Source organism: Festucalex cinctus, chromosome 2, assembly GCF_051991245.1.
Source record: "Festucalex cinctus isolate MCC-2025b chromosome 2, RoL_Fcin_1.0, whole genome shotgun sequence".
NCBI classification, from domain to species: Eukaryota; Metazoa; Chordata; class Actinopteri; order Syngnathiformes; family Syngnathidae; genus Festucalex; species Festucalex cinctus.
This window is the reverse complement of record NC_135412.1, coordinates 18,038,814-18,066,091: the sequence shown is the minus strand read 5'-3', so window position 1 is coordinate 18,066,091 and position 27,278 is coordinate 18,038,814. Positions and strand designations below refer to the sequence as shown.

Sequence of the window (27,278 nt, the reverse complement as noted above, 5' to 3'; positions counted from 1 at the left end):
ATAATTTAAATGTTAGAATTCAATGTAAAATCAACCAAAGATACATGTAGATTCTGATTTAGATGATGGTTGAAACGACATTGATATTGTGTGATTTATGGTTGAAAAGCAAACGTTGACTCAACATTTTATCAACCCTGCGCTTTCTGTTTAATTTAAACGTTAGAATTCAATGTAAAATCAACCAAAGATGCATGTAGATTCTCATTTAGATTATGGTTGAAACGACATTGATATTGAGTGATATATGGTTGGAAAGCAAACGTTGACTCAACATTTTATCAACCTTGCGCTTTCTGTATAATTTAAACTTTAGATCTCAACGTAGATTCAACACTTAAGCCGAACTATATTTCAACGTTGATTCAACCACATTTTGCTATCTGGGAAGTGTCTTCCCTTTGTCGTTTCATAAACTTGAGGCTAATTCGCAAAAACCCAGTCAAGACCGTCTCAGAGTTGTACACCTACGACTGTGGTTGACTTTGTACGCTACCTACTTTTAAAACAGCAAAAGACATCCGCCGGTGTTGCAGGTGTCATTTTATTGGATGAGAGTTTTAAGAGATAGTGTTGTAGCTCACAATGGTGATGTAATAAAGATATCTGAAATAAAGATGTGTTGTATCTAACAGGTGGCTTTCTCTCTCCTGTGAGTTTGGACTGTTAACAGTTTTCTCCCAAACGTATTGTATGAACTGTTCATTAGCCCTCAACTAATAAATAAAGGTTTGTTGAAAGAAAAAAAAAAAGTGAAGTCGCCTACTATATTTTCTTTGAATCTCCACATTAAATTATTTGATAAAACGAGTAATTTTGAACATGTTGCCTCTTGTATTTTCAGAAGCATTATTGAACAGTTCGTATCAGTGGTCACCCTTCGGTTATGTCGTACTGTTTGAAACTTCTCGCCTTTAAATTTTTTTTAAAAAAATCATTTGTCAAAACACGAAAATTATTCAATTCCACTGCCACATACGTAGCCCGAGGCCCTTATCTCTCTCCCTTTCTTTTAGGAAAGGCTAAATGGCTTCAATGTACTGTACAGTACAGTCAGCGAGTACAGCCCATGCTGCTAGTGGGCGAGCGGAAGCGCACAAGAGTTGCATTCTGGGACTTGACGTTCAGTCTATTAGTTGCCGCTATCTTCGCAGTCTTGTGGCACACCAGCTGCCTACATCTCCCACAAAGCCTCGGGGCACAAACGTTCTGCCAGCATCTGATTGTCAATAGATTAGCAATGTCTGGCGTTAGCAGGGAAGAAAGGCTCGTCAAGATGGAGCAGGGCGACAAAACCCCGAACAGGTAAAGAAGCATAACAATTTGTGACGCTCATCTTACAAACTTGGACGTAATGACGAGCTCCGAGAGATTTTTATTCGAGTGCAGTAATCAAGAACGGTTGCCATCGGTGAAATATGGCCTGGCGCACACGCTGACTTCCAACCAGTGCATACATTATAATAATTTAAGCTACGATGCGAATTTTAAGGTTAATATAATTCATAATTGTGTAATTAATGTATTCGTGCTTTCCACTCGTTTTGCCTGTTGGCTTGAAAAAACATGAAACGAGCACATGAAATTTGAACGTTATAATATTTACCGTGTGAAAGTTTCAGACGAAGAAATGTTTGTTGCATTTGTTACGATCATTGTAGTAAGATTAGCAAGAGTAATTGCGTCTGTTTCCTTTTGCAAAATGTTTATATGAAGGCTGGAGAGTGAGCATGTGGTTGAGAAACTGTCATGTTGAGCCTTACTAAGGTGCTCGATTAGGCCACAAGATGGTAGTACTGCATTGAGGCGTCTGTCCACTGAGGCTGTGCTCCCGTTTCAAGGTAGTGAATTGCTCACCAACCACAAGCGGAAGAAGGAAGCCATTAATTGCTTTAATTTTAGGGGTCATGAAGGCAATGAACATTTCCAAATTTACGTTACAAGTTAAAATATTCTTCGTAATATTCTCATATTATTTTTAAAAAGTGATGCCGATATTCATCTAAACACTGGATATCTGTGCCGATAATTGGCCTGGCAGATAATCGGTCTTTCCCTGCCACGGTGCCTTCATATCTGACTTTAATTGGTTCCGGTCTCCATTGAAATGCCATTAATCTGTTCTAGCACACCCAAAAAACAACAAATAGCACTTTATTAATATAGTAATTACATAATCAAATAAAGGATTAAGCGGTTAAGAAAATGGATGGTTGGATGGATAAAGAGTTTCATCAAACCTTATGGCGTGCACGCTGCTATTCATCAAGTGAGGTCTCAACTCCTCTTTTCATCAATGCTGCACTAATATTAGTCGTTCTTCGCAATGTGTGCTAGCAAAGTTTGTGTTTGGATTTCCATTGCTTCATGGATAAAAATAAATAAAATACCACTACATAGATGCCAATTGTTATTCCATCTGTCAATTGTGTTTCCTATTTTGTATGTTAGCATGGTCTCTGGCGGGCAAACATTCTTAAAAAATATATATATAAACTATGCCGATACTCTATGGTTCAGGAACAGCTTCAAACTTACTTTGAATGCAACTTTTTTTTTTTTTTTTAAAGCATTTTCGGCAAAATTGCTCGTATGATAAGGGGTTAAGCTATTGAAGGCGTTTGTAGTTGTTGGAAATACACAAAGTGCAATTGACCTTATGGTGGCACGCCCCTCCCCGCCCACTAAATGCAACGAGCAGCACCCTCGGACATTTACCGGCCGGGATGAGCTGAAGTGCATTCACAGTAATGGCAAAGTTGTCAAATGTTCCTTGTGATTTCTCGGTCAGGTATTTTCAGGACGCCGATATTTCTCTTCCAAGCAAGCAGAGGGGGCTTTAAATTTCTTTAGTGAAGGGTATCTTCACCCCCTGACCATGTCACCATGCAATTTTGCCCAAAAACAAAGGAAATACACTGTCTGCTGCTGCAGAAGTCTTAAAAAGACACCTCACACACTTTGACCCATAGTCGGCAAAACAGAAGTTTTTGGACATTATTCTTGTCAAGCAGGGTATGAAAGAATTTCTATTACCTCATAGTTTCAATGTTTTGTTGGTATTTATAGTAAATAGTAAGTCAACAAGCGCATGTGGGCGGTTAGCTACCGGGAGCTATCATTAACTTTAGATAAAAACAACAATGGAGAACATTGCCTTAGTGCAGATGTAGTCGTTTCTGGTCATTTTGGGGTGATTCAACTGGTTATGTGTGCAAAGTTTGATCCAGCACAGACATTTTTCATAGTTGTTTGAGGGTTTAGGGAAGGGAATAAACTGGACACCTCCTTCCATTCGATCGGGATAACTGCTATCTCTTACACAAGCCGTGACTACAGCAGGACGCCGGTTAATCGATCGGGATAACTGTTATTACTCCTTCACAAGCCATGACTACAGCTTTTAACCATTTTTATTGATTTTTTTTTCTTGCATTTGGATAGCCACGCAATGCAACACCGGGAGCTGGATTGCTTTGTCCTTAGCAAAACTCACGTGCCGGCGCAGACATGACGTCTTGCGTCTTGATTGGTTTACTTGGTCATGCGGGTGTGGTTTATGGTAAGGTCAATTGTCTTGAATGTTTAGTTTGATGAAAGCAACAATGAACTTCCTGTAGCCTCTGTTTTTTTGTTTTTTTTGTTATTTTTTTAAAACCATATTTACTAGGGGTGTTTAAAAAAAATCGATTCGGCGATATATCGCGATACTACATCGCGCGATTCTCGAATCGATTCAATAATCGGCAGAATCGATTTTTTTTTTTTTTTTTTTTTTTTTTTTTTAGGATTCACACCTTGAGCATGGAAGAATGTTATATGAACGGCACATTAAGCCTTAATATTTTTATTTTAATGCTGTTCAAACATGAAACAGATTACAACCTCTATAAGACTGAAATTTCAGATAAATAATACATTTTCATATAAATCTTACACTCTACAAGCTTACTGATTAGTATTTTCTAAATATGAATGAAAAAAAATCGCAACAATCGACTTATAAATTCGTATCGGGATTAATCGGTATCGAATCGTGACCATTCGTATCGGGATTAATCGGTATCGAATCGAATCGTGACCTGTGAATCGTGATACGAATCGAATCGTCAGGTACTAGGCAATTCACACCCCTAATATTTACTAATGTTGACTTGATTCATCTGCGACTTCCAAGGTAGAGCACTTTTATCCCAAGTTTGTGCTTGCAAGTCAGTCACCCCATCGACAACTTGACCTCGAAAAAGACATCAATTATTGTTGAACCCAATAGTACATTTATTGTTCATTCTGCAATTGGTACTATTGCATCTGGAAGATTGCTTTAGACTAATGCTGGAGGGACTGTAAAAATCGTCCTCGGTTACTCTCTTCTTGTCTTTGGCATTTCAGCTTGGCAACAGCGCCCGACCCATTACTTAATTTGAACGCACTCGTCTGTTGTGATGTCTTGGACCGCAGCGACTCTCAGCACTAACACTTGACATTTTAGCAAGGAGCAGCTCTTGTGACATATCTGCAAGTATTTGGAGTTGCACGCCGTCCGTCTTACTCTTGCGTTGGTTCAAAACACACGACGTGATGAGTATGCTTTTTCACATGCTGGCAAACAATGTGGGATATCTCTGATGTGAGCATATTGATCAGTAGTTTATGTGTTTTGACTGTGGTGGGAGGGATTGGTGTCAGCTGATGAGAAGGGCGGGAGTGTTGGATTTCATCATGCTGTTTATGAAGTGTGTGTGAGAGAGAAGAGAGAGAGTGACTCTGGTGAAAAGATGGTGCTGGATTTCATCATGCTGTGTGGGTGTGTGTGTGTGTGTGTGTGTGTGTGTGTGTGTGACTGGTGTAAAGCAAGCAGTGTGCGACATAGGAGTCCCTGCAGGGGGAAAACACAACTTCCCCCCCTCCCTCTAGCCTTCTCCAATCTGTCAACTATTCAGACGCTAGCCTAGAAGAATAACTTGTTTGTTCCGTCTTGTTCAGGTCTTCCTCCTTCAGTCCTCGGCCGGCCCTCGTCACAGTCCTCCTTCTACTTATTTCAGCCCCAGCTGCAGCGTGCATGCGCACTGTCAAGCACAGATGACAGGCACGCGCCGACGTAAGCGCGCCCGCATCCGGGACAGCCGCTATTAATACCGCCTAATGAAGTTAGCCGCGAGGGCGGCTCGTCCTCATGCATTCTCTGTTGTCCGGGAGGAGGGGGAGGAGCGTGGTAAGGGGGCGGTGTCGTAGTTGGACGGTGAGCGCGCCGCAGTGCCTCGCCTCCCCCCGTGCGCGCCGCCCGGCCGAACGAACGGCAGGAAACGGAAAGCATGTTGTAAAGTTTCGTTTCTTCTCCAAGCTGATCCCCGGCTCCCCCCTTTGGCACACCGTGGCTCACTTTTGATGTGCTGCACCACAAATGCAGCAGAGTGTGCATGTCCAACATATGAAATCACATTAAAGTGGTGGAAGTCTCCCTGGTGGTCTCTACGTATGAGCTCGCTACCGAATTATTCAGGAGCCAGAATATCTGGCTGCTGGACACTGACATCTGATGGCTGGTAAGTGCACTTTAATTGATTGATTTGTAATATATTATAGTGTGAATGGGATTGTCTGGTGAGGGCAGTAGTCTGCCCGAAGCCGCTTCGTGTAGACAATGGATGGATTGGATTTGTCTGACCTATTCTTGTATTATTATTGAGCCGACAGGACTGTAAGTCTCTTGTTGTAAAATATAAACCCCATTCATTAGCTATTCGGAGTGTACACAACTCTACGTCCTTCGGGTATTTGTTGACATGCTTGGTTGTGACACTTGTGACCTACTGTCACAGTAGGCAAGTGGGTTTGTTGCAGTTTTGTTTTCATCTCAATTTTCCAAACTGCTCTAAATGATTGTGTGGTTCGGTATGGTGGTACCTTCAGATACAAGTTTGTTCAGTGATTGAACTCACAATAGTATGATATCTCAGATCATCTGTATCCATTGAAATGAATAGAAATGCCAATAATCTGTTCTAGCCCCCCAGAAAAAGTAGCATGCTGTAATATTTTATTTAATACAAACACAAATCAATAACCTAATTAATTAGAATGTAAAGACTTAAAGTTTATGCATCATGATTTAATGCGGTACTTCAATTCATTGTGCTGCTCCTTCTGATGTGCCCGCTTAGGCCACTAGGAGACAGTATAATTTAGTCATGCAGATAAACGAAGAAGAATAGTACTTCTTTCTACTACTTAATTTTCTGTCAACTATAAAGAATATATTAATGTACTCGTATATGGGGTAATTTTCATATCGCTGGCGTCCAGCCAAAACCTGCACTTCCAAAATATCACTTTTCAGGACACCCTCGAAAACCACATGTTTGCTCAACCATTAACATTGTATCACCAAAGACAGCAAAGCCTTTGAAACATTTTAGGTTGGTAAATAGTTTGTAAACATGACACCAACACGTGTGCTCTGACCAAAGTGTAGACCAAATTGTGACAGCGATATGCATGTGTTGTTGGTCCACTGTTTCTTGAAATATACGTCGTTTCTAAACCTGCAATGCTATCCCTTAGAACGTGAAAGGGGTTGTGCGTTTGTCAGCAAAGCTATCTGATTGTTTTAAAGATTTCATTCTTGTTTTGTTTAGCTTGGCAGTAAACTTCAACCGGGAGTGTTAGTCAGGAGCTTGAAGCCTCTTCTTTTTTTTTTTCTTTTTCCCCAGAAATCGTTCCTTCACTGCCAAACTGCTGCTTTTAAGTGAGTTGCGTTCACAGCCACTATACAGTGCTCTTATCTAATTAGCACTCGCAAGTCAAAGCAACAAAAAAAAAAAAAATGGATGTCAAAACCTTGTATCTCTAAAACATGTATGTCGGGCCACTTGTATCTCAAGGCATCACACTATCAGCTTTGTGACGCTTAATGATTATTTCAAATGTGATCTTGGCCGACTCAGCAGGCACCCACATTGTAAATAAATATCCTGGAACAAGCCATTTTGACTGAGTTGGTTCTCATGGGGTATTATTGGGCTTAACACAAATGTTGTTTTGATATCAGTGTTCAACATATCCGCAGGAATTCTTGAAAGACTACTGTGGTGTTTTTGTAACTCGTGACTGGGTTGAACTCATGTACAGTGTCAGCAATAAAGCAACACAGCCAATAAGTTGAAAAAGAAACTTGTCAAAAGGCAAGGTAGTTACAAATTACAATACAACTCTGTCAGTGTTATATTTCCAAATGTTCTTTCCAGTTTGTTGTTGACCTTGGGTAGGATTTGTGCTTCAAGGTACCCCTGCCCTCTTTCTTTGAACAGTGACCAATCATCACCAGTGTATGCACCGTCAAGCATGCGACTGTAAATACAGAAGTGCATGACTCGGCATATTCGGCGGCGACACTAATCTTTTATTGCACCCTGGTTTGGTTTTAACGGATAACACACAAAGTGGCTGCGTACGTATGTGCGCGCGTGCGCTCTCACGGTCCGTCCGTGCCCCTGTGACCCCCGCGCCGATAAGATAAATGCTTGTGTGCTTCACCTCTGAATGCTCCACACTCCACCTGAGGAGGAGTGTTGCCAATACAAAACTGGCTGGAATGACTTGAGAGAAAAACACTTCTTGAGGGGGCCTGCATTCGAGTGCATCGGTACACTGGCAGTCTTATGGAACAATGGCGGCTGGCTTTTTACAGTCCTCGCTGGGTGAAGTGTGGATGTCTCGGATAATGCAGTAAGTGCGGGCCACACAAGTTGGGCGAGTTGTGAAAGTGAATTTTTCAAAGTTATAATTTGTGATTTATTTAATGCAGGGGTGTCCAAACTTTTTCATTTGAGGGCCCTATACAGAAAATCAGAAGGACGCAAGGGCCACATGATGTTATGAAGAGAAATTGGTTTTAGTCCTAAAAATTGTACAAATAATTTATTTGTGCTTTTGCATATTTAGAAAAATGCTACAGTAACAATTTGTAATATGGCAGTAGGGTTATTATAGTTTTGGAATTTTTCATTTTAGTTAGTTTTTAATAGTTTTCAGGGTGGTTCTGTTAGTTTTTATTAGTTTAGTTCTTTAAAAAAAAATGCTTAGTTTTAGTTTTGTTATTAGTATTAGTTTAAAAAAAAAATGTGTATGACTTGTGCGCAATATTTAAAAAACACCATGGGCGCGACATCTGAAGACATCTGAACATCTATTGGCTGCTGCTAGATGACGTCACTTCTTTGTGACATACTTTCAAACGTCATTATTCCGGTTTATATCAAAATAAATCGATGAAAAATCACATTTAAAATCATCCCCAAAGGCTCATGTATTAAATTAATTACCAAAGACTAAAACGAAGGATGTTTGCTCTAATTATAGTTAGTTTTAATTAGTTTTGTAAACATCAAATGTAGTTTGTTAGTTTTCGTTTTTTAAAAAACATTTTTATTTTATTTCGGTAACAATATTGGTTTTTGAATGTTAGTTTTAGTTAACTAAATTAACCTTTTAATGGCACCTCTTTTTCAATACCCTCTTACTTTCACCATCTCCAAACATTTTTGTTTTATTTTATTTGAACTGAGTCAAATGCCATTTTTAGCATATGTCGCAGACCACTGAAAAATGGACAGCAAATGCCCCCCGGGCTGTAGTTTGGACACCACTGATCTAATGTATTGTTGTTGCACATTGAGTGAAAAAAAAATGTAAACACCTGCTTTTATTTTGGAAAACACTGGCCAACGTTTTTGTTTATTTTTTGGCGTAGACCAAAAGACAGTAAAAAAAATCAATGTTTGTGCAATTATTATTATTTTTTTTGCACTGTCAATTTGAAATCATGTCCTGTCTTTGAATAAAGGATGGATTGAATAAAATATATATTATCCGATTTATCCATTCATTAAAAAAAAGTAATCGAAAGATTCAACAAATAAGGTTTAGTTGCAGCCTCAGCCTGCACTCGCTCCTTACTGTGAGTAACATTTGAATCTTGAACAAGCTGATACCTCGTGACTACCTTATTTGTGATGACACACTGTGTTTGCAGTCATCGTAGCCTCACTCAGCACTCCGCATGCACATTACTCAGTAGCGCAAACAGTTGAGCTGTTGTCATGGAATCGGGTCACTTTGTGTACTTTGGCTCCTGTTGGAGTTGCACTGGATTGGCCAAAGCTATTCATGCTGCTAAGAACTAAACATTAACCCTCAATTAGCAGTAACTCGGCACATACTGGGTCTTGTTTACTGTTAACATGGTGACCAGTCACACAACGATGAGCCGGTTGTCTTGGGATTTTAAGCCTCTGTTATACAGCAACCCAATACTGTTTTTCGAAAGAACCTACAGTGGCCGATCGCAACATTATGTCCATTTGCACGATCTCATGAGATCAGTTTTGATACACTCACACAGGTGTTCATTTCACTCAGTTAAAATCATGGTGTCTCATAGGGCTGGGTGATTATTGGGGGGGGGAAATGATAATCATTCAACTACTAAAACTACCGCCATAGCCTCATCAGGTCTATTGAGCCCTGCAAGTTGAACACTTGTTTTTTTGTTTGTTTGTTTTTTTTGTTTTGTTTTTCCTTGAACATTTATGTCCCTGTAGATATCATGTGAAATTAAAGCTTCTTCCATTTTCATTCTGCCACAGCCACACATTCACACTTTTGCACACATTCAAACCTTGAATAATCATCCTCCATATCTCTTTTATAATATGTATTTGATCTTACTGTATTGTATAATGTTGTTGTCGCAATTATTACTGGCCTGGCTAATCTGGGACATCCAGTATCGTATTACATGCCAGATAATGTGGAAATGTGTGTTGGTGCAAATTCTTTCAATTCTTAAAAACTTGAGATATAACTTGAATTAATAACACAAAAAAAAGAGCAAATAAAAATAAAAATACACTGAAATAATAGCAATAGAAAATTAAATAAATAAAAACTAATACTGGCTGTTCCTGCTGTGTGCATGTTGGCCTCATAGGGGCAGTGTGGCGCCGTACATGTACGGAGTACACAAAATAAAAGTAGAAGGAAAAAAATTGTGATTCAGCTCTAATATAACTTGTTTTTCACAGATTAGAGAGAATATTATGTACATTTGAGTATTGTTTTATTACCTGTATGTGAATATTTGTTATTTGAATTAATATCACTCCCGGAAGTCAATGCTAATTTCCACTTAGCATGTCAATGGGATATGACATTGACTTTAACAGGTAGCATGTAAGAAGAATTCCTTTACTGAGCGATGATGATGACAAGTTTTGATTGTGTGTTTTGCAGCGGAGCTGGCGATGACTCACTGGACCGCCTCCTCCCCTCGGTAAGCACGACGGGCCTGTCACCGCGGAAAAGGACCACCAGTCAGTGCAAGTCTGAGCCGCCTCTACTGCGCACCTCCAAGCGCACCATCTACACCGCTGGGCGCCCACCCTGGTACAACGAGCACGGCACCCAGTCCAAAGAGGCCTTTGTCATTGGTAGGATTCATCATGCACGTGCACCGTTAAAGGGACAGCAACATGAAAAATCAACTTTTTGGAGCTTTTAGCCGTGTTAAAGTGCTAATTCCTCACCAAAAACATCACAGAAGTTTTTTCCTGCATTCATCCCTTTCTGAGAAATTCCAGGTTATTTTGCTCTCCAAGCACCTGCCCCTCCCAACCTGAGAAAACGAGCGAGTGCTCACTTTATGACATCGTAAAGTGCGGACCCACCCCTGCACCACCTTTGCGGACTAAACGCATGCCCACTTTCTCTGAACCCTCAATGGGATACTGACAAAAGTAGCCTTTATCAGTAAACATTGTCCAAATGAATTCAAAGCAATCAGTTATCCTTCACATTTGCAATGCAAAAGTGCAATGACAATTGGGTGTCTCCCACAAGGTTCTGGCTGACACTTGTATAAACTATAAGTAAAACTTTTGCACTGTTGAACCTAACTGAACGAATAGTATAGTGGTTGGTGTGCTCGCTCTATAAGCAGCAAGTCCCTGGTTCAAAACCAGCACAGGTTTATTTTTTTTCCCCTCTTCACTCTCCTCATCTCCTCCACGATTTCTAGCTTCAAGGAGCAGTTTTGTTTCAAATGTTTATTGCAGAATTGGCTTGTGTCAAGTTGCGTGGTGTACTCAGAAGAGTGCTCAAACACAGATCTCCAACAGCAGACTGCACTCGGCTCGCCGGGGGCACGTCAGTCACACGGGGAGTGGTGGGGGTTTACTGAACTGGGCATTTTACTTCCATGTTACAAATCTAACCAGCAAAACACCTAATATTTCATTAAAAAAAATTACATCGCCATGGTGTCAAAGGTAAGATTTAATCATTATATTTCCATAGTTAACTTTTGGAAGGGCTTAAAATACTGTGGCGTAATCCCTTTAAGAACTGATGTTTGTTTGCTGTACTGTATATGTATTTTTTATATTTATTAAGCAACATCTTATTTGTGTTTTGGATTCTTGCTTAGTTCCATATTCGACAATTCAACAAAAATGGGCTAGGTAAACTCACAGCTTTGTCTTGCAAAAGGATGCTAACGCTAGCTTAATGCTAATACATAATGTAAAACACCATAGATAGGCTAATGAGTCGCATTGATGTTTTAACCTTGAACAAATGAAAGTAACTGCAGCTGTAAAGTGATGAATATAATAGATACCAAACAGAACACAATAAGTGAAATAATGTAACACAAATTATTGAGGCAATTGTGTGATTAAGGGCTCTATAAATAAACTTGACTTGTGACTTGACGAATATTTGATTAAAATGAAAAACATTTTCATCAAAATTGCAAGACTGGCATTATCAAGTCCTGGTAGTCTGTATCGTTGAGTATGCCAATGTACGTATTTATACTCGACTCATAACTCAGTCTGAAGAATGCTGTATCAGTGTATCCCTATTTTGTCATCACTTTAAGTTTCTAGCATGGCGTATAGTTAGACACAATCCTTTTGTGTCACTGACAGAAGTTTACTAAAAATATTTGAATGAGCTCTATAGACGATAGTCTCAACTTCAGCCTGCCTCTTAAAATATTGGTGCAATTGTGTGCTCCTGTCTGTGAACCCAACAACATCATATAAAATCACATCCACTGTTCTGATGTCGTCATCGTGTCACAGGTCTGTGTGGCGGCAGTGCTTCAGGAAAGACGACAGTTGCTAGAAAAATCATCGAAGCGCTCGACGTTCCTTGGGTCGTCCTCCTCTCCATGGACTCCTTTTACAAGGTATGCAACAGGTCGTAGACACCCGTCAACATTTAACAGGCCTTTCTCCGCATGGCCCCTGAGACGACATTTTAACATGAACTAACTTGTTTTTCCCTCCCACTTTATTTAATTGTTGTCTGGTCAGACTGGTTAGTCCCCCTGAAGCAACATTTTAGTGCAGTCGTTTAGCGTGGAGAATAGATTAAAAGGGAATACTGTTTGCTTCTTGGATCCCAGAGTGATGAGATCTGAAAGGCAGGATTTCATACTGAGTGAGGTGAAGGAGGGCTATAGTTCCCACTCCTCAATGTACCCCGACCAACTGTGGTTATGTAATCTTGTCACTGTGATCTGGGGCTCACCGCAAGTGCCAATTTTCACACTGCTGTGTCCGGAGGGCGACATCTAAATCGTTTCTGGAATGTGTTTTGACTCAAATTCACACATTTATTAGTCGTGTCACACAGAGCATGTGCTCATTTTTCTTTCTTGAAGAAACCTCTCAACATACAAATAGTTGGCAGCACTGGCGTTTTATTAGCGTCTGACCACCTGGTGCAGAGGTCACCGTGGCACGTGATGGCCTCCTAAATTTAGTTCTACTCACCTCGTCTGATATTGAGCAGGAATTTATGTGCAAATGTTCTTGAAATGCTGTTTCACAATCATGGAATGAAGCATAGTAATTATTTTTGGGATGAAGAAAATTCACTTTCTATTGAAACATGTGACCTTGCCTAGCATACGAAGTCACTTGAATATGAGAGGTCCAAGTTGGCCAAAATTTCAGATTACGGGCCTTGAAAGACATCATTTAAGTATTGAATAAAATGCCTTTTCATGGAACAAATGATTTGTTTTGTTTTTGTACAGTTAATTTTTTTTTTTTCCTAATTTAGCTTTTTTATGCTTGTTTGTTTGTTTGTTTTTTTTGCCGTGGCCATAAATCCAATACTGAAACAGCCTTCCTAGAAGTCCTATTTTCCAAAAGTTATTGGTGATTAAACATTTTAGGCCATAACAGTAAAGACGATTAAGAGAAAAATACACTAACCTCATGGCAGTTCGATGCGATGCATATTTAACTTGAACAATATTTTATTTATATATATATATATATATATTAGGGGTGTCACGATTCGCCAACTCCACGATTCGATTTAAATCGGGGGGGTTCATTGAATCGATCTGATGATCAGCTCATCAGCAAGCTCTGCATAAGCTGGATAACGATCCTGTTGTTTGGAATCAGCTTGTGTTGGAAGAGGGGAACCTCCAAAACCTGCAGGACTTCGGCCCTCGAGGACCACCCCTGTACTACACAATCTCTGATGAATATGAGCAAAATCAGCAGGGTTTTACTGTGGAAATCATTTTGTCATTGTGCTTGGACAGTGATTGCATCATTGCAGTTTGGATGTATTATTTATGAAATGTGTCCATCAGGTCCTCTCCTCAGAACAACAAACACGGGCTGCCAGTAACGACTATAACTTCGACCACCCCGATGCCTTCGACTTTGATTTGCTGACGCACACGCTTCGAAAGCTCAAGCAGGGCAAGAGTGTGAAAATCCCCGTGTATGACTTCACAACTCACGGGAGACAGAAGGAATGGGTAAGGATCAATGTACCAAATACTCAATTGTTGTGTATAGTGTTCTCCCACTGTACTACACTTTCACTATTTCGTGTGTTTTTTTTGTTTTCTTTTGTTTTGTATAGGCTTTAACTGTCTGCATATTTTTTATGCATGATTACTATTTTTAAACATTTTCACAACATTGCCATATTTATCCACCACAGAAAACAGTATATGGAGCCAGTGTAATCATCTTTGAGGGTATAATGGCCTTCGTCGATAAAGAGCTCTTGCAGGTAGGTAAGGCTGAGGTTTTTTGTTGTTTAATAACAGTCTGATCGAATATGCTATTTTTTTTTTTTTTTTTTTTTTTTTTTTCCCCCCCATTATTGCAACCACTTGTACCATCCAGCACCCAGTATCGTGTGCACCAAAATACAGTGAGCAAAACATTCTAACAAAAACTTAAAGCTAAACAATTGTCATTTTTTTTCCTTTGAAGTTGCTGGACATGAAGATTTTTGTCGACACAGACTCGGACATCCGTCTCGTGCGGCGGCTGCGGAGGGACATAACAGAGCGAGGACGTGACATCGAGGGCGTCATCAAACAATACAATAAGTTTGTCAAGCCAGCCTTTGAGCAGTACATTGAACCGACCATGCGCCTGGCGGATATTGTGGTGCCTCGCGGTACGTTCACTGTCCACACGTACACAATTGCATGAGTTACTGTGAACAGGAAAGGGAAGTATAATACTCTGGTGACATTAGACAAGAAGTTATTTTCATACTTCCAATATTGACATGCTTTTCTATTATCATCCCATCAGGTGGCGGGAACATGGTGGCCATTGATTTGATAGTGCAGCATGTACACAGTCAGTTGGAGGAGGTGAGAAAGTTCACGCATTCCACCTAAAGCACGGAAACAGTCATGTCTGTTAATTCTACGTGAATGAGTTGAGACTTGGGCCCTCCTACTTGCCAGTGTTGTTTATTGTGTCTCAGGTTCTGTTTGCCTGTTAAGTTCTTTCGCACTCAACTCATAAGAAAACATCTTTATGAACCAGGGTTTTGGTTTTTTTTGCCCTATCTCTCCCAACCCTGAGGGATGAATTAATCCAGTAAATGGCCTTTCTCATTTCTCCTATCCATGTATCTGAGAGTGCTTGCCTTACTCTACCACTCCCTCTAGTGGTTAGAAGATGTGCTGCACTTAAAGGGATCATTGTGAATTAGCTTAGTCTTTTTTTCTTATTTTTCATATTGTTTCAATGTTAAAAAAAAAAAGGAAAAAAAAGTCTATTACGTGGAACGATAATGTCCATAATTAGGAGAAATTACCTCATGCAACTGTTTGGAATTCTAATACACAGTTTTATTGTACTGTAGTTGACTTATCCAAAGCCTTAAAAAAACAAAACAAAAAAAAACAAAAAAAACAACCTATTTTATAGCTTCTACTTCTATTCCTTAATAATACAGTGGATGTGACTGTCCCGTTGCCGTCACAGCATGGACAATTGCTAAGCAATGATATCAGATATCTAAGCAAGATACGAACCAGAACGACATGAGTAATCTGCAGTCCTTTTCTAAAAATTACTCACCAGTGATGGGACATTTAAAAATGTAAACACAGAGGGTTATAGAGTAGAAGCAAAGTGATCCACGTTGCTATTTATCTTTTTCCTACCTTGTTAAATCATCATTGTGAGAAATCAAATTTGGTATTTCAGAAGTACGTATCAAGCCAGTAGCTCTTCTCATTAATAAGTCATTCTGTTTCAAAAGGATTCTATACACAGTATAATATACACTCAATAGCCACAACATTATGACCACTGGCACAAGTAAATGATATCTAATACAAGAGCTCTATCAACTACTGTTTTTAAAAACAATTTACTTAACAATATGTTATTGTGGGTGTAGTTTACATTGTATTGAAAGCTGTTCTTGTGTATTTTTTAACCATTCATGTCACTAATAGTTTGGAAAAATATTAGATTCAGTACTATAGAACAACAATAATGTATATATTCTTTACTTAATAACTTGAGCAGTAACATTCAACAAATTGCCTCTATTAACTTTATAAAGGCAGGAAAGCAGTATTTGGTCCATCTCATGTTAGCTCTCATACTGTATATATGTTGAAGTCATAATGTTGTGGCTGCTTGTTGTACATTGGCAGTTTCCAAAACAGATGTGCAGTGAAATCTCTTTCGATTGATTTAGTAGAAGCACATTACGCTTTTATTGCCCCCTTCTCCCCACATGTGCACTTGCACACTCATGATGAATTGCTCTCCCACTCTTTCCCCACCACACTGTCATCCCGCCACCTTCCACGGCTCACAGCGCGAGCTCAGCGTCAGGTAGAGTGGCCTTTAATCCTGTCTATCATCCGTCCTCTCCTCAACATCTCTGCCCTCTTCCCCGACTGCTCCTGCATTCTCTTACTGCTCGGCGGGGAGAAAGTCTTCTCCCGCCTGCTGGCTGCTATGTGACATCACCAGGCACCACAAATGTAGACCAAAGCAATTCAAATTCATGATTGGACAAAACTGGCAAAGTTGTGTTAAAAGGTCCCATGGCACATTTTTTTCTTCTTCCTTGTAATCTTTGATGTCATTTTGTATATCTTTTTTCTGATATCTATTATGGGAAGTTCTCAGAATGCCCTTTTTCAAATTCTTCTAGTTGGTCACAAACATCTGGCATCTTGAAATGGGTGATTTCTCATTATTTTTTCATATATAAATAAGATTTACTCTAATTGGATCGCTCTTCTCCTTAAATTAATATGGAAAACAACTTTCTTCTGATAGGTACTTGACGATTCATCAGCGTCTGGTTAATATTGCATAAGCAGCCAAATCAAGCCGTTTTTATCCATCTAATCTCATTTTGCCACTTGGTGTCGAGTGAAAATACCATCACAGTTGCTCAGGTCTCAGATAACCAATCACAGCTCAGCTTCAGAAAACGGGTGAACTGTGATTGGTTGTTACCTGAGCAACTATGATGTCATCTTCAGTTGACAACAAGTGGCAAAATGTCCGCCCCCTGAGATGGATAAAGACGGCTGGATTTTGCTCCATAACTCCACAAATGTAATATTAATCAGAATGTCGTGTTTAGACTAGTGAGGTCACATCAGGGTTATTATAGTTTGGGAATTTTTCATTTTAGTTAGTTTTTGTTTCGTTTTGAGTTTTGTTTTATAATTTTTTTTAGTTTTAATTAGTTTGCAAGGTGGTGCTGTTAGTTTTTATTAGTTAAATAAATAGTTTGAGTTAGTTTCAGTATTAGTTTTAGTTTTAAAAAGAGTATTACTTGTGCGCAATATTTAAAAACGCCACGGGAGTGACGTCATCTGAAGGTGTTTCTATTGGCTGCTGCTAGATGATGTCACTTCTGTGTGACACACTTTCAAATGTCCTTATTCCGGTTAATATGAAAATAAATTACTTAAAATCACATTTAAAATCATCCCCAAAGGCTCTCGCATGAAATTAATTACCAAAGACTAAAACAAGTTTTCATTTTTTTTAAAAAGCATTTTCGTTTTTTTTATTTCGTTCACGAAATTCATCCATCCATCCATTTTCTGAGCCACTTTTCCTCACAAGAGTTGTGGGGTTGCTGGAGCCTATCCCAGCTGGCTTCAGGCAGTAGGCGGGGCACACCCTGAACTGGTTGCCAGTCAATTGCAGGGCATCTTTAACGAATTTGTAATTTTAGTTTTATTTTTTATTTTAGTTTTTTTTATTTTTATTTTTTTAGTTTTAGTTAATTAAAATAACCTTGGGTCATATATAATATTATTTTCAATAAATGTTTATGGTTGATTTCCACTTTAAAAACCCAGAACTCACATTCATGAAGTCGTCAGCCACAAAATGTGCCTAAACGCTGCTCTATTCTGGTTCCAAAATGCTAAGGAGTTTCTCTAAAAAATACATTTAAGCCCTTGCCAGTTGAGGCAAAGTTTTAGCTTTGCATTAAGAAGCAGGTGCGCAGTCGTCCAGTTGAGTGGGCGTGTAGCCACAAACGTGAGCAGGTACTTGAATAATGATTAGCCAATGTACGTCAACAATGACGCCAAAGTGTGCTCGTGTTGCAAGCAAACAGCATCTGTCAAACTTCAATCATGTCACAGACTACATTTATGCATGAAACTGGACAAAACAGGATTTTGTTGACGTGGGACCTTTTTAAAAAAATGCAGCGCGGACTTCACTGCTCAAGTGTGTGAGGTGAATGTGGAGCAGCCAGCATTTCATGTCGGCTTTCCATCTTTTGGACAAATGACAACTCACACACACTCTTGCTGCCTTCTATGTCTACAAATTCCATCTGAGCGCAATGTCCTCTCGTAGCGACAGTAGTAAATGAAAGTGACTGTAATTTACCAAAAAAAATGTTGAGTGTCAGATCTTGTGACAGTTGCACACATGATCGGCCGCTGAGAGTTTCCAGTGGCCTTGCTGCTAAGTGCTGCCTTTTTCTTTCCATTGAACGTCTGGCCGCAGAAAGGAAGTGAAATGAGATATCAACTTCCACCACGCTAGACTTTGATGCAACGAGTGCCACGCTAGCTCGCGTACCACCCACACATTCGCACACAGGAGATGCGAAAAGCTCCACCTAATAAGACGCTCATGGTAAACATGTTGGCATGTCTGTTCTTCACTCCGATTGGCCCTTCATCCATTCATCCACCTTGATGTTGTGTCCTTGCATTTCTCTTCCCCTTATTCTCCATCTTTTGTGTGTCTTCCTCTGTTGTGTTTGGACGAAAATTGTCCGTAGAGGAAACTTCGCTGGGATATGTGAGCAAATTTGCTATGATTTTTTTTTTCCTTCTTTTTTTTGTCTTTGCATCTGGCTAATGTGTAGCTCAGTGACAGGGTTGGCATCATTTTAATCACCATCACTGCATCACTACTTGTTAACAGTGTGCGTTGAGTTTGCAGTCAAAGGATAACCTCCCTCGGTTAACAGCTACCATGTCCAAACCCGTCGTGTGTGGAATCTTTGAGAATTATTACAATTCACTGAGACCAAAAGCATCCAATCTTCTAAGATTTTGAATTGAAATGTATTCTGTTGCCTTGGTCTCTTTTGTGTCGTAATTTTCTACCAAACGTGGCTAACAAGGACACTGTGTGTGCGTTGCAATTTTGTTTTTCTGCTTTTGCAAATCAACCCTAAAGCTGGTTTCAATTTATTTTATTTTTTTTTGTGCCTCTTTGCATTCACGCTACTTACAAGTTTGTGTTTGTTTTTGGACTGAATGTGTGCATTTAGGAACGTGCACATTGGAGGGTGCTAATGCCCACTGTTGTTTTTTTTTTCTGCTCCTCTCAATTCACTGTTTGTTGCCGTGGCGACAGGGCAGCCCTGGCCTCCGCACACCAAGCTCAGCCACTTCCCCAAACACTCAGCGTTCTGGAGAGTACACCCCAGGTCAAAGGCATGCACACCATCATCAGGTAGAAAAAAAGCAAAACTTTCCACCGTAATAGAAAATGCCAGTGTGCAACAAGCGTGAACACTTTTTCTTTTCCATGTCATCTCGTTTAGGAACAAAGAAACCAGCCGGGATGAGTTCATCTTTTACTCCAAGCGATTGATGCGTCTGTTGATTGAGCGAGCGCTTTCCTTCCTGCCATCACAGGTGCTTAAGACACACAATTGATTCATTCATTTTAGAATCAATACATAACTTGGCGCTGACAAGCCAGCGCAAGAATGTGTGAATTGAATGCAGTCGATGCCAAACATTTGTTCTCAGCACAGCTTTCAGGGATTTTTTTTTTTTATTTATTTTTTTTCCCAGTTATCATTTCAGGTGCAAAACTTATTTTTATTGTGTAGATCAATTTGCTACTTTTAAATTATGCATACTAGTGAACGAAAACAAAACTTTTGGATAAAGGTTAAATAAAACCAAAATTAAAAAGCATTTTTATTTTTTTATTTTAGTTTACTAATTTTTCCTCATCTGAATTGTCTACCTTCCACAAAAAGGTCTGATCCCCAGGAAGAGTCCAATATTTTTAAGTTTTTTTTTTATTTTTTATTTTTTTTTTTAAATAGTGTATAGTTTTTGTCCCATTCGGCATTACTTATTTAACATGCTACAAAGTGTAATCTATTAAACGTTAATATAATATCATCTTAATTGTCTTTATCATTAATTTGTGCATTCCTTCAAGAATTCAAGCTCTAAGCTAATGATGGTTATTAGGGGGTGTCAAAATTAGGGCGTTAATTTAAAGTTCCCTTATGCCACAATTTTTTTTTTTCCATGTGCGATTAATACCTGCCCCTTATTTGGAAAGCCTGTACTGGGGGAATTCCAGTCGCAACGCAGCAGACATGTCAAAATTTAGCAGTGATAAATTTCACAATAATGCATATATTTGTAGGGACTGGGTTCAAGTTGTAATTTTCAGAGTTTCACAAATTACTTCATGTTAAAGTAGATCATTCTTAATCCGAAATGAAAAATACATTGAGCTGTCACCCTCTTACAAATGCAATTATGCCCTCTTGTGACAGAAAAATGACCTCAACTCAAATCAATATCACACATTTTTGTTTTTTGTTTTTTTACAGTACAGTACGTTTTTAATTTTAACAAAATTGTATGAATTATGAAATTACTGTATCAATGACTAAAAGATTCAGCCCTATTTCTATTTAACATTTTTTTTCACTTTTGTTAACAAGAATATGAAAACTTATATATATATATATATATATATATATATATATATATATATATATATATAGATTTGTCAATCATATCACTTGGCTCAAAGTGAAGGTATATATATACATGCAATTAATAACGACTCAAAATTTTAATCGCCTGACACCCGTAATGGCTATATAAGGGCAGGTGCTAGCTGGTGCAATTTGCCGCTATTTATAAATGATCCAATTGGTCGACAAATCGCGACTACTGTTGATGATTCGTCGTCCGGCAAAATAATCGTTTGCTGTAGTTCTAGTTACATTCCTGCAGTGGACAAATTAAAGCTGGTGGAGTTGACTCACTACTGTTGAAGTTCTCTTGAGTAATCGTTTCACGTTTATTTTCACAGCGCCATGTAGTCCAGACACCCCAGGGAGAGGACTATGAAGGCAGGACTTTCCACGGGAAGAGGGTAACGATTTTTTTTTTTTTTTTTTTTTTTTTAAATGTTGGAAGACCTTTAAACAGCAGTTGCGTAATCCTTGTTTTTGTTTCAATGCAGATAACTGGAGTGTCCATTTTGCGGGCAGGCGAGACCATGGAGCCCGCTCTGAGGGCCGTTTGCAAAGACGTCCGCATCGGCAAAATCCTCATCCAGACCAACCAGGACACAGGAGAACCTGAGGTCCAGGTTTAAAACAATTGGATACTGGCGACAGACGGCAAACGATGTGTACAAAAAATATTGTGCCGTCAATTCATACTTTGTTTCCTGCACAGCTTCATTACCTGCGTCTCCCCAAAGATATAAGTGAAGATCACGTCATCCTGATGGATTGCACCGTGTCCACTGGCGCTGCAGCCATGATGGCCGTTCGAGTGCTGCTGGTAAATGGACTGCTTCACAAATTCAACATCTATTGTGTTCCTTTTGCAACATCATCAGAACAGTTGGGATAGGATCGAGTAATGCTGAGTGTTTTTTTTTGTTTTGTTTTTCTTCAAAGTGTATTTATTATGGGTGTCAAAATTAGTGCGTAATCTTGAGTTAATTTAAAGTTCCTTTGATGCCACTTTTTTATTTTATTTTATTTTATTTTATTTTTTAAACGTGTGATTAATGACTAACCCCTTACTTGGAAAGTATGGAGGACCAAAACTGCCAAAATTCAAAATAAATAAATGACTAAATAAATGATTAAAGGTGAAAATAAAAACGGATATAAAAACTTAAAAATTAAATACAAATGTGTGTGTGTGTGTGTGTGTGTCTGTGTGTGTGTATATATATATATATATATATATATATATATATATATATTAGGGGTGTTAAAAGAAAAAGATTCGGCGATATATCGCGATACTACATCGCGCGATTCTCGAATCGATTCAATAATCGGCAGAATCGTTTTTTTTTTTTTTTTTTTTTTTTTTTTTTTTTTTTTTTTTTTTTTTTTTTTTTTTTTTAGGATTCACACCTTGAGCATGGAAGAATGTTATATGAACGGAACATTAAGCCTTAATATTTTATTTTAATGCTGTTCAAACATGAAACAGATTACAACCTCTATAAGACTGAAATTTCAGATAAATAAATAATACATTTTCATATAAATCTTACACTCTACAAGCTTACTGATTAGTATTTTCTAAATTTGAATGAAAAAAATCGCAACAATCGACTTATAAATTCGTATCGGGATTAATCGGTATCGAATCGAATCGTGACCTGTGAATCGTGATACGAATCGAATCGTCAGGTACTAGGCAATTCACACCCCTAATATATATAATTGTTTTTTTAATGTGCAGTATTTCACAAGTTAACTTTATGTTAAAAATTAGTTCTTAATATGAAAGCAAAATGCACTGAGCTTTGTGTCTTACAAATGGAATTATGCCATCTAGTGGCAGAAAAAAATGACCAACACAAATCAATAACTCGTTTTTTACAGCACAGTACATCTTTTTAATTTTAACAAAATTTTATGAATTAAGAATTTACTTTATCAGTGACTAAAAGATGAAGCCATATTTCTATTAGCTTAATGTTTTTTCCACTTTTGTTAACAAGAGTATGAAAACTTGAACAAAATATTTTATTATACATTTAGAAGAGATATCAAATTTGCGATTAATTGTGAGTTAACGTTTGAAGTCGTGATTAATTCTGATTTTAAAAATTGTAATCACCTGACAGTCATAGTATTTATTAGGGGTGTTAAAAAAATCGATTCGGCGATATATCGCGATACTACATCGCGCGATTCTCGAATCGATTCAATAATCGGCAGAATCGATTTTTTTTTTGATTTTTTTGATTTTTTTTATTTTTTATTTTTTTTTTATTTTATTTTATTTTATTTTTTAGGATTCACACCTTGAGCATGGAAGAATGTTATATGAACGGCACATTAAGCCTTAATATTTTTATTTTAATGCTGTTCAAACATGAAACAGATTACAACCTCTATAAGACTGAAATTTCAGATAAATAAATAATACATTTTCATATAAATCTTACACTCTACAAGCTTACTGATTAGTATTTTCTAAATATGAATGAAAAAAAATCGCAACAATCGACTTATAAATTCGTATCGGGATTAATCGGTATCGAATCGTGACCATTCGTATCGGGATTCATCGGTATCGAATCGAATCGAATCGTGACCTGTGAATCGTGATACGAATCGAATCGTCAGGTACTAGGCAATTCACACCCCTAGTATTTATATATTTATATTCTCAAAAAAAGGCCTTGAATATTCACCACGTCTCACTTTGTGTTTCAGGACCACGATGTGCAAGAGGACAAAATCCTCCTGGTTTCTTTGCTCATGGCCGAAATGGGAGTGCACTCGGTTGCCTACGCCTTCCCGCAGGTCAAGATCATCACCACGGCTGTGGACAAGAAGGTCAACGATCTCTTCCACATCATACCAGGCATCGGTGAGCACCTCACACAGGATATATATCGCAGATTTTTTTCTTTTTTTCTTTACTTTTTCAGTATACTGTTTTATGTCTATTTTTATGGTATTCTTGCAGTAATGCTCTCACATGTGGGAAAGGAGAGCTTCTGTTGCTGGTGCAGTTTTCAATTTATTCAATGCTAACGATGATTCAATGAGAATAGGATATATATATTTTTTAATCCTCTGTTATTGCTTTTTTTTAATCTTGCAGTTGGATCTGGAATGTTTCTTCTTCCCAGGTTCTCATTTGACTGTCCCTTTTCTTTATTTTTTTTAATTTATTTTTTTTCTAGGAAATTTTGGTGATCGATATTTCGGTACGGATGCACCTCCTGACTGGAGCGATGACGAGATTGATGAGCCCAGTTACTGATTGAACGTGAGCCACTGGCCGTGCACGCGCTCATCTGGTGTCTCACGAAGGGAAAATTTGCTGCCCCGAGCAAAACAACAACCACACTGTACAGTTAAAGCGTTTAAGTTATTTTATTCTTCATGAAGTTGTGATATAAAGGTGAAGATATTTTTGTAAAAAATGTTAATAGTTTGGCTTGGTCGCGCCTTAAATGCCTCTCATACTGTGGACGACATACTGAATGTGAATTTGTACATTGCATTGGGGCTCTTGGGGGTAAGAATTGCCTTCATCATCCACGTGCACTTAAATCAGTACACAAACTAAACTCAACTTTCACATGCACTTTAATTGTAACCATTCAATCGGAAAATGTGTAGGTGTATTTTTCCCCTTTCTTTCTGGGCTGTTGAAGACGTTGTTGTATACTATACAGCTGAGAGCACACACGTTCGCACACTGCTGCATAAGACAGCACGCTGTAAATTTGACTAGACAGCCAGAAGGCAGGCAGGTCGTTCACACAATTTGTGAGATTGACTTCACTGTGTGTCAAACACATTTCAGCCCCGTTGTCTTGTGTTTTGGTCCTTGCAAGTCTGGTTAGTAGCTAAGCCATGAAAAAAAAAAAAAAAAATCGCACATTCAGTAACTATTTATATTATAGGATCAGTTGTTTGAAACTGTTGCATCAAAATTGCTCTTGTTTATGCAGGCCACTGTCAAAGTTTAGCTGACAAATGTTAGCATGTCCCCTTATTGTCTTTCATGCCTTTGCACTGTTTTTTTTTTTTTTTTTTTTTTTTTTACAACTTCTGCTGCATGTTTTTTCTATATGTTCAATAAAAGTGCAATTGTTTAGATTGTGTCCTTGTATTGTATTGCCTTGATATTACACATGTATTTTCAAGTGGTCACCACTCACCATGCAAGACAGTTTTTAATAGCAACGTAATTAATATCATTGTTAAACTCTGATGTTGTCGGTCAAATTGACCCGATTAAAGTAACTACTATCAAACTTGAAGGGTCACGAAAATCTTCAGAATCAAACGGAAAGAGAATATCAAGCCAGAATTTGCGATCATTGGAGTTCTTTCATAGAGCGCGTCACCGAAACATTTGACCAATCAAATGTACTGGAGCATGTTACACTTCCGTGTTTTTAATTAAACTCCCATTTTACTGTAGTAATTTCTAAATTAAACATTATTATTTATGCCAACGCCACGGTAAGTTCACGAATCTCGCATAATTGTAAAGTTTCGCCAAGTTTAGTAAAAGTATTTTGTGACTTTGTAGCTGTTTTTGTGCATGTGTGTTATCACTAAGACTAAGCCATTTCATAGTACAGTTGTACATTAATTAGACAAAGTGTAGCCGATATCATTCCATACCTTTCTTGCTTTCTGTACTTTATACCTGTGCTTTCAGATATATATTTTATAATCCTATGAGGAAATGTTCATTCATGATTATTACTCCATGTACAGCACTTTGTATGCAGCAATGGTTGCTTTATAGTGCTTTATAAATAAAGTTGAGTTTTTCCAATGTATGGCAAAAAGCAGGGGAAATGTGCCATGTGCTAGCACACGTTGCCATCGGTAATGGAAGATGACTAGGAGAAAGATGATTGGGGTGTCACGGAGGTGTCTCACTGTATGTATCCCTAAATGCCATAGGAATTCAAAAGTTGCCCATTTTTATGAAAAAAAAAAAAAAAGTAAATGTTACGCTCACATTCATATTTTGAAGAGGTGAATAAAAGTCAGGGAAGTGAGTCTCAACTCAATTTAAACAAAAATAAAAAAAATCAATCTTCTTACCTTTTACTCTGGTAAGGAGCATTTATTCTGTTAAAAAATATTCTTGCAAAATTATAATTTTTGTTCATGCTGAGATGTCAGATTTATGTGTTTAAATGTCGCAATCATATCAAAGCTTTCAGTTTGCCCAAAGCTAAAGTGATTTATATTTATGTAGGCTTACACTAAAGCTGTCAAAGGATTAAATTTTTTAAAATCAGATTAATCACATCTCAGAATTTTGATTAATCACTTAATAAAAAGGTTTAAACATTTTTTTCCCACCAAATTTAAAGAGCACCCGTTTTGTATGTTAATTCTTTCGACATTTAATGTTTTGAGGACGTCTTCAACATTTTTTGATCCACTACACGCTCATTCTAATCAGTTAATTACTTGCATCATTTAAAATGTGGGAAAAATATGACACCGATTAGTTTGACACGAAAAAATATTCTGAATGTCATATGCAATTAGTTAAGGCTTTAACTTTGACAGCACTAGTGTTTTTTTTTTGTTTGTTTGTTTGTTTTAAGAAGGTACATCATTAATCGTATTGTACGTTATTTTGGGAACCCCAAGCTGTTGTATTTTTAACTCACATTATGAGATAAATACATGAATGAATAAATAAATAAATAAATAAATAAAATAATGTACACATTTTTCCAATTTCAACACTTCTTTTCCATGAGTTCATGAGCTGTTGCTGAGATTGTCCAATATTTACAAAACTATTTCCTCGAAAATATGGCTTATAGGTAATCATGCAGCGGGTCAGGGGGTCACAGAGACTGACCATAAACAATTTTAAAGGGATACTTCACTTATTATGCCCATTATAGCAATAAAAGGTTCATATTTGGTCTATAATTAATTTGATACATTCATTATTTATTACGTATAATTAGTACCTTTAAAAACACATTTTGCAACCTGCTGTCGACTGAAAATGACATCACAAGGGCTCAGGTAACCAATCACAGCTCACCTGTTTTCTAGGTTTGGTCATGTGACATTCACAAGCTGAGCTCTGATTGGTTACCTGAGCCCTTGTGATGTCATTTTCAGTCGACAGCAAGTTGCAAAATGTGTTTTTAAAGGTACTAATTGTACATGAAAAATAATGAAAATATTCACATTTGTTTTGCCAAAAATGGCTAAATAAGTTAAGTATCCCTTTAACTTGCCCAATGAAACAAACATCACATCAGAGCTAATCTATACAAGAAAATCACCGTACCTATTTTTTATCTTGCATTTAAATAAATAAATAAATAAATAAATAAAAAAGACTTAATGATAACAGGAAGGATATTGTGGTTGTTATCCTCTTGTCGTGGAAAGTAACCTTGATATCTTCCATCGCTTTCCGTAACGACCACTGACAGCTGTCAAGCTCCAGCGTGATTGACGCACGTCTGATGAGCCTGATGGACAATTACAAACCGGCAGCCTGTCAGACACATCTTGACCTACAAGAGGCGCCTTTTGGGAGGAGGACGTGCGTGTGTGTTTGTGTGTGTGTGTGTGTGTGTGAAGGACAGTTAAAAGACGTGAGGGGAGCTAAGAATATCAGCGAGCCCGTTTGCATGCTTTTCTGC

At 38.1% G+C, this 27,278-nt stretch overlaps 1 protein-coding gene across 8 annotated transcripts; it reads left to right on the top strand.

Moving 5' to 3' along the window:
* Positions 1-1,186: 1,186 nt before the first annotated feature.
* On the top strand, positions 1,187-24,727 carry uckl1b (uridine-cytidine kinase 1-like 1b). 8 transcript variants are annotated; one of them, XM_077513459.1, is made up of 16 exons: positions 5,267-5,546; positions 10,294-10,490; positions 12,147-12,253; positions 13,682-13,852; positions 14,041-14,112; positions 14,229-14,256; positions 14,350-14,508; positions 14,649-14,710; positions 18,640-18,659; positions 19,224-19,322; positions 19,414-19,507; positions 20,943-21,005; positions 21,096-21,224; positions 21,314-21,421; positions 23,329-23,485; positions 23,805-24,727. In XM_077513459.1, the coding sequence occupies exons 1-16, from the start codon at positions 5,389-5,391 to the stop codon at positions 23,882-23,884; spliced, it is 1,704 nt and encodes a 567-aa protein (XP_077369585.1). In that variant the 5' UTR covers positions 5,267-5,388; the 3' UTR covers positions 23,885-24,727. The 8 variants fall into 8 exon arrangements, with proteins under 8 accessions (XP_077369589.1, XP_077369588.1, XP_077369585.1 ...); XM_077513463.1 differs by lacking the exons at positions 5,267-5,546; positions 14,229-14,256 and adding an exon at positions 1,187-1,305 and having other exon boundaries at positions 14,319-14,508; positions 21,096-21,218; XM_077513462.1 differs by lacking the exons at positions 5,267-5,546; positions 14,229-14,256 and adding an exon at positions 1,187-1,305 and having other exon boundaries at positions 14,319-14,508.
* Positions 24,728-27,278: the final 2,551 nt, after the last annotated feature.

Coding starts and splice junctions, on each gene's coding strand:
- uckl1b (XM_077513457.1), top strand. CDS start 5,389: ATGTGCTGCACCACAAATGCAGCAGAGTGTGCATGTCCAACATATGAA. Junction 10,491..12,146: donor CAAAGAGGCCTTTGTCATTG/GTAGGATTCATC, acceptor ATCGTGTCACAG/GTCTGTGTGGCGGCAGTGCT. Junction 19,323..19,413: donor GGCATGCACACCATCATCAG/GTAGAAAAAAAG, acceptor CATCTCGTTTAG/GAACAAAGAAACCAGCCGGG.